The sequence below is a fragment of the Octodon degus genome, unplaced genomic scaffold (genome assembly GCF_000260255.1).
Source record: "Octodon degus isolate 3935 unplaced genomic scaffold, OctDeg1.0 scaffold00067, whole genome shotgun sequence".
Taxonomy (NCBI): domain Eukaryota; kingdom Metazoa; phylum Chordata; class Mammalia; order Rodentia; family Octodontidae; genus Octodon; species Octodon degus.
In genome coordinates, this window is record NW_004524643.1 from 2,275,681 (window position 1) to 2,282,603 (window position 6,923).

General features: G+C 43.3%; 1 protein-coding gene across 1 annotated transcript in view; it reads left to right on the top strand.

The window, feature by feature from the left end:
- Znf143 (zinc finger protein 143) overlaps positions 1-6,923 on the top strand; it is a 77,269-nt gene that overhangs the window by 23,731 nt on the left and 46,615 nt on the right. Inside the window, exons 2-7 of the mRNA XM_023719324.1 lie at positions 164-282; positions 558-650; positions 2,000-2,083; positions 3,011-3,091; positions 4,715-4,911; positions 5,186-5,260. Coding sequence (XP_023575092.1) covers positions 171-282; positions 558-650; positions 2,000-2,083; positions 3,011-3,091; positions 4,715-4,911; positions 5,186-5,260 — 642 coding nt within the window. The 5' untranslated portion in view covers positions 164-170. The remainder of the gene's footprint in view (positions 1-163; positions 283-557; positions 651-1,999; positions 2,084-3,010; positions 3,092-4,714; positions 4,912-5,185; positions 5,261-6,923) is intronic.

Here is a 6,923-nt window from a genome sequence, read left to right on the forward strand (position 1 = left end):
AGAAGCGCTTATTCCACTGAGCCATCTCCCCAGCCCTTAAATTTCATCTTTCAAGAACTATTTACATCCTTAGCAATTTTGTTATGGTTCATAAATACTATTAGTCGATTTTATTCTACATGCATTGTTCTTTGTTCTCAATTACCTATGTTTTTTTTTTCAGGTAGAAAATGTTGTTAGCCCAAATAAATCGGGATTCCCAGGGGATGGCGGAGTTTCCTGGAGGAGGAATGGAAGCACAGCACGTCACCCTGTGCCTCACTGAGGCAGTGACTGTGGCAGGTAAGCAGCACATTTGAGGAATATGGTGGGTTTGGAAATACTGTTTTTCTTAAGGAAAAAATTAAAGCACTGTGTGTATTTCCCTGTACCTCATTTAATTAGCAGTACCAAAAACCTATAAGCATTTCTAATTTGATGTGAATTCTGGGAAATATTTTTTGTAAATGCTAAGAGTTAAGCAACCTGCCTTTTGCTTAATGTTCATTTTTTAAGAAAGGTTAACCAGCATGCCCATATTATGGTTATCTAAAGAAAATAATTTTGCTTTATAACAGATGGTGATAATTTAGAAAATATGGAAGGTGTGAGCTTGCAGGCAGTGACACTTGCAGATGGCTCTACTGCTTACATACAACACAATTCAAAAGGTATGTGTCTCATACACAGCTGGTGGATACTAGTGATTCAGAGCCTTGGAGTTGGAGCCCCTAGCAGTATACCTCCACTCCTGTAATCCAAGCACTCGGGAGGCTAAGGCAGGATCCTTGAGAGTTCAAGACTAGCCTGGGCTACAAAGTGAGCTCAAGGCCAGCGTGAAGTGTGTAGTGAAACCCTGTCTCAAAAAGATTAAAGGTGTTATATTGCATGTGATTATTTTTAAATCATTTCCATTTAACCTGAAGTCTGTTTTGATAATTGGTACACCCTTTGATAAATTTAGAAAATGCTGTAGGCAAGGGTGTCAAAAATTAGTTGGAGAACCCAGGTATGGTTGCACATGTTTGTAACCCAGCACTTGGAAGACTGAGGCAGGATTGCCACGAGTTCAAGTCTAGCCTGAACTACATAGTGAGACCCTATCTCAAAAACAAACAAACAAACATTGGAGAGGGACCAGGGAGATGGCTTAGTAGAATAAGTGCTTGCCTGGCAAGTGCAGGAGTCTGGGTTCAATCCCTGGTTCCGCCAAAAACCAAAAATCATTGGGGAGTAAAGGATGAATGTGTGTTCCTGGCTTATTTCTAGTAAGACCTTTCTTGTTCTTTTACTTCAGGCTATTTAATGTTATTAACAAATGTAAAAGTAAAGGCATTTGGTTTTGTGTAAGTAACATTGTCTTTGAATCAATGTTTACTTTGCTCTAAGAAATAGCCCTACTCTAAACTCATTTTTCTGGGAGTGGTGGCATGTTTTGTTTTCTTTTATTGCTGTAGTTTGGACTGGTCTGGACTCACTATATAGCCCAGACTGTCCTCAAACTTGCAAGATCCTCTTGCCTCAGCCTCCCAAATGTTGGAATTACAGACATACATCGCCATGCCCAGCCCTAAACTCCTTGTTTTTATGGAAACCTGAGCACATAGTGGATAGGGGTCTGTATAGTCCCCAGGGGTGAGAGGGACAGCTGGCTTCATGGGCACTGATGCATCTGTCACACACACTGGCATAGCTGTTTGGCTTCTCTGTGTTCAGGATCACTGACCCTAAATGACTCTGAAAGGTGTACAGAGGACTGATTTGTGTAGCTTGTCATGATGAGCTGCTCTTCCTCTTTAATTCATCTGTTTGAAACTGGAGGGGAGAAAGGATAGCTGAGGGAGGACTTTCTGCTTTCTGTAGTATCACTGAATGTGTTACTCTTCTCATTGAGGGAAGAATCAAGATGAACAAACATGAGCTTAAGTAGTATATGTTTTTATAGTTGATATTATTTTGAAATTGTATAAAGCTGTAAGTTTTTTTCTGCTGATGTATTGACTTGAATCATTTGTTTCAGATGGAAAGCTCATCGATGGGCAGGTCATTCAGTTGGAAGATGGTTCTGCTGCGTACGTTCAGCATGTACCCATGCCTAAAAGTAGTAAGTATTTATGATACAGCACAAGAAACCCTTCTCATGCTCAGACTGCAGTAGGGGCCTTCTACTCTTCCTGTCTCACTTGGTCCTGATTTCTCTTCTTCCTTCTGAAGAGGGAGATAATAGAGGCCACCAGAGGATCTAAAAAGCATTTGAATTTAGCCAAGAATTTCTCTCAAATGCAGTGGAAAAGAAATTCCTGAGCTGCCCTCTAAAGATCCGTGGGCAGCAGTCCTCCATGAATGTGTCTGTTATTTGAACCAAATTCTGCCTATCATCCATTTTCCTCTTTTTTTGTCTTCTTTTAGCTCTCATCCCCTTGTATGTATTCAACCTAAAACAACAATTCTAATTCTTTCACCTTTAAGCACTTTTTTTCCCTTTTCGTTTTATGTATTTGGTACAGGATCTCACTGTGCAGCTCAGACTCACAGTAATCCTCCTGTTTTCAGCCTTCCCAGTGCTGGGATTACAGGCATATGCCACCACACCTAGACTCTGTTGCTGACTCAGTGCACCCCAGGGGCAGGGCAGAGCAGGGGCGGGGCAGAGCCGAGATCAAACCCTGGACCCTGCTCTTGCCAAAGCAGGCGCTTAGTCCACTGAGCTATCTCGCCATCCCTATCTTGTTTTTTGGGTTTTTTTTTTTTGGCAGAACTAGGGATTGAACTCAGGCCCTTGCGCTTGCCAGGGAAGCGCTTATTCCATTGAGCCATCTCCCTGGCCCCCTTGAGCCATCTTCCTGGCCCCCTGCCATCCCTATCTTTAAGCACTTTATGAAGCAGCTTTTCTGAAATTACTTAGCAGTTCAAAGACTCATAAAGCAAGTACAGCCTGTATTTTGTTCAGTGGCTGTTGAGTCCGATGTTGCTGAATCTGAATTGGAGCTGAAAAACATGAGATCTAAATGTAAGCATTACTCTTGAGCAGGGGACAGTTTGCGTCTGGAGGATGGTCAAGCAGTGCAGTTGGAAGATGGAACCACAGCATTTATTCACCACGCCTCCAAAGGTACAGTGGCTTTGGAAGTAGGCAGCAGATGAGGGAAAAGGGGGAGTGTGAGAAAAGTGAGACCTGCCTTAGCTGCTGCACAGCTGTCATGTAAAAAAATTGTGTGTGTGCTTCAGAGTACAGCGTGACAGATTTTGGCACAGTTTAGGAAAAAAACATGTAACACTCTGAGCTGTCCAGGAACTGTGAACTTCAGCATCACATTGATACACCTTCAGATCCTGGTATCCCTGCACAGTGATTTTGACTATTATTTGTTAGGTGTTTATTTTTTAACTTTGAGGCAGGGCCTCAAGTAGTTCAGGTTGACCCTGATTGAATCCAGAGAATTCTTGGTGGTTGGTGGTTGGTTGGTTTGTTTGTTTGTTTGTTTGTTTTAGATAGTGTCTCTCCCTGTAGTTCAGGCTTCACTTAAACTCATTGTGGTGTAGCCCAGGCTGACCTGAAACTCATGGCAATCTTCCTGCCTTAGCCTCCCAAGTGCTAGGATTATAGGTGTGCACCATCACCCCTGGCCTCACGAACCCAGAGAGTTCTGAGCTACACCTCCAACCCTTTTGAAAAATTTTTATTTTGAGATAATGGTCTTATTAAATTGCTCAGGCTGGACTTGAGCTTGTGATACTATGGCCTCAGCCTCCTGCATAGCTGGAATTGCAGTCATGCACCATTGTGTCCAGCTAATTTGTTAAGTTTTTAAAGTTTCCTGATCTGGTGCCAAGCATGATGGTACACACCTATAATCTGTACTTAGGAGGCTGAAATAAGAGAATCTCTGGAAATTGGAGGCTAGCCTGGACTACAGAATGAGTTCAGGAGTTGGGGATGTAGCTCAGTAGTGCAGAACCTACCTGGCAAGTGTGAGGCCCTGAGTTTGATTCCTGGTATTCCCCCCTACCCCCTAAGAAAAGAAAGTGAGTTCGAGGCTAGCATAAATCACATAATGAAATCCTGTCTTAATAAAACAAAAAAAGTCTCCTGGTCCCGAGGAAAGTGGTATTTCCCTGAATTTCAGATTCCCATTTGTACAATGGGAATTACAGACATACCTGCCTTATAATTTTTGTGAAGATTAAGTGAAATAAGGCCTACAAAGCATATAGTAACTACTCAATAAAAATTCATTCCCCTATCCTTTAAATATGCAACTATTTTTACCATTTTATTTTATTTTATTTAGAACAGGGTGTACAGGGTCTCACTGTGTAGTTATCTCTGGTAGTGATTCTCCTGTTTCCCAAGTGTTGGGATTATAGGCATATACCACCACACCCAGTCTCAATTGCCATCTCAGCATGCCATGGGGGCAGAGCCTGCAGGCTGTCCAGGGGATCGAATTCCTGGCCCCTTTGTCTGCCTAAGCAGGCACTTTAATCCGATATGCTATTGGGCCAGCCCTACCTTTAATGAATTTATCAGAACATGTTGGAAAACCTTTTACCATTTATTTATTTGTTTGTTTATTTACTTATTTTTTGGTCTCATTATGCAGTTGAGACTGGCCTTGAGCTCACTTTGTAGGTTAGGCTCGTAGTGATCCTCCTGCCTCAGCCTCAGGCGTGTGCTCCCACTCCTTGCTACATTTTACCTTTAATTTAATCCCCTTCTCTTCCACTCCCTCAGATAGTTATGACCAGAGTGCATTACAGGCGGTTCAGCTGGAAGATGGTACCACAGCCTACATCCACCATGCAGTGCAAGTTCCACAGTCTGACACCATCCTGGCAATTCAGGCGGATGGGACAGTGGCAGGGCTGCACACCGGGGATGCCACCATTGACCCTGACACCATCAGTGCTTTGGAGCAGTATGCAGCCAAGGTATGGCATTTTATGGTGTTGAGACTGTCCTGGGGGCAGGGATATAGCTTAGTGGTAGAGCACCTACCCAAAATGTGGAAGGCTCTGGGCTTGATTCCCAGCACTATTAAAAAAAAAAAAACAACAACCTCTGAAATACAGCCTCTTTACTTTTTCATGAAAAGAAAACAGAAGCACACTTACCAAGAAACTAGCCTACATGGAGCCTTGAGTTAAATCCCTAGCACTACAAACATAAATAAATCTTTTCTTAAGCCTTATTTTATTCTTGTAGGTGTCCATTGATGGAAGTGAAAGTGTCACTGGCACTGGAATAATTGGAGAAAACGAGCAAGAGAAAAAAATGCAGGTATGTAAATGTCTTGCGGTTCATTCACTGTGGCAAAGTGGTCACAGAAAGGGCACAGACATCCAAGAAGCTTGCGTTCTGGAGTCCAGGGCACTGCTGGGGATCTAGCTCAGTGGCAAGTGCAAGGTAGTGAGTTCAGTTCCTAGTACCAAAAAAAGGTGTCTGTAGTAGAGTCCAGGGCAACTTTTAGGATCCAGGGGTCTTCTGACTACCCCCATTGATGGCAATTTGTGGATCTTTTTTCTGGAACTCCATTTCTGTGACTTAACTCTTGTTACTTCACTTTTTATATCTTTTAGTTTCTTCTACTTCTAGCTGATTCCTTCTGTTTTTTTCCTTTCAAATCCTGGAGGGAAAGTCCAGCCTCTCTACTTGGTTCTTGTTACTGCTAAGCAAAGCTATTCGTACTTTTTTAAAAAAAGTGTATTTGGTACAGGGTCTCACTACGCAGCTGGGACTCATAGTGTTCCTTCTGTTTTCAGCCTCCCCAGTGCTAGGATTATAGGTGTGCGCCACCATGCCAGGACTCAGTCCAAAGGCTCAGCGAGCTTGGGGGTGGAGCTGGGATGTTCAAAGTTCTTGTAGCACATGCTTCCTGGGCTGCAGGTACCCACCCAGTGGATTGGCTTTCCTGGATTCATATGCTCATCTGGTTCTAGTTGTTGGCTGCTGCTTAGCCTAAGTGACACCCTAGGGCACCAGTACTATGAAAAGTTTTTTTTTTTTTTTTTTTTGGTGGAACCGGGGATTGAACTCAGGCCCTTGCGCTTGCCAGGGAAGCGCTTATTTCACTGAGCCATCTCCCCGGCCCCATATGAAAAGTTTTTTGTTAAGAGCCTATCATGTGGGCTACTGCCTGTAATCCTAGTACTCTACAGGCTGAGGCAAGGGGATTGCAACTTCGAGCCTAGCCCAGGCACCTTAGCAGAACCCGGATAAAGAGGTATTTATACATAGTGAATAGTACTCTGCTGTGAAGAAAGATAAATTGGGGGATTGTGTGGGAAAATGGATGTACCTTGAGACCATAAGTTAAGTGAGACACACAAGCTTCAATGTCACATGGTTAAGGGCCGGCCAAATAGCTCAGTAGATTAAAGCGCCTCCAAACAGGAGCAGGGGCTGGAGGCTTGATCACTGGGTGTGCCATACTGGCCACATCGCTGGGGCGTGCTGAAGTGATGATTGAGACTGGGGTTGGTGGCACGTGTTGTAATCCCAGCACTTGGGAGGCTGTAAACAGGAGAGTCATGAGTCCGATCTAGTAGTGAGACCCTGAACACCCTGTAGACCCTTCCCTAAAATACAGAAGAAAAAAAAAATCGCATGGTTTCTGTTACATGAAAAATCCAAAGTATAAATAATTTAAAGAGCAAAATAAAAGAAGTAGGAAATAGGGAGATGGATCTTTTGTAAATCTTATATTTATTACATGTTTTTGTTTTTTGTTTTTTATTTGTGTGTGTGTGTGTGTGTGTGTGTGTGTGTGTGTGTGTGTGTATGTGTGTGTGGTCAGCTCAGCCCACCAGGGGGCGGGCTGGCTGGCATGTGGTACTGGGGGATTGAACTGGGCTTCGCTAAGCTTGTTCTAAGTAGGTGCTTTAGACCACTGAGCCATCTCACCAGCCCCTATTTATTACATGTTGAACTGATAATATTTTGG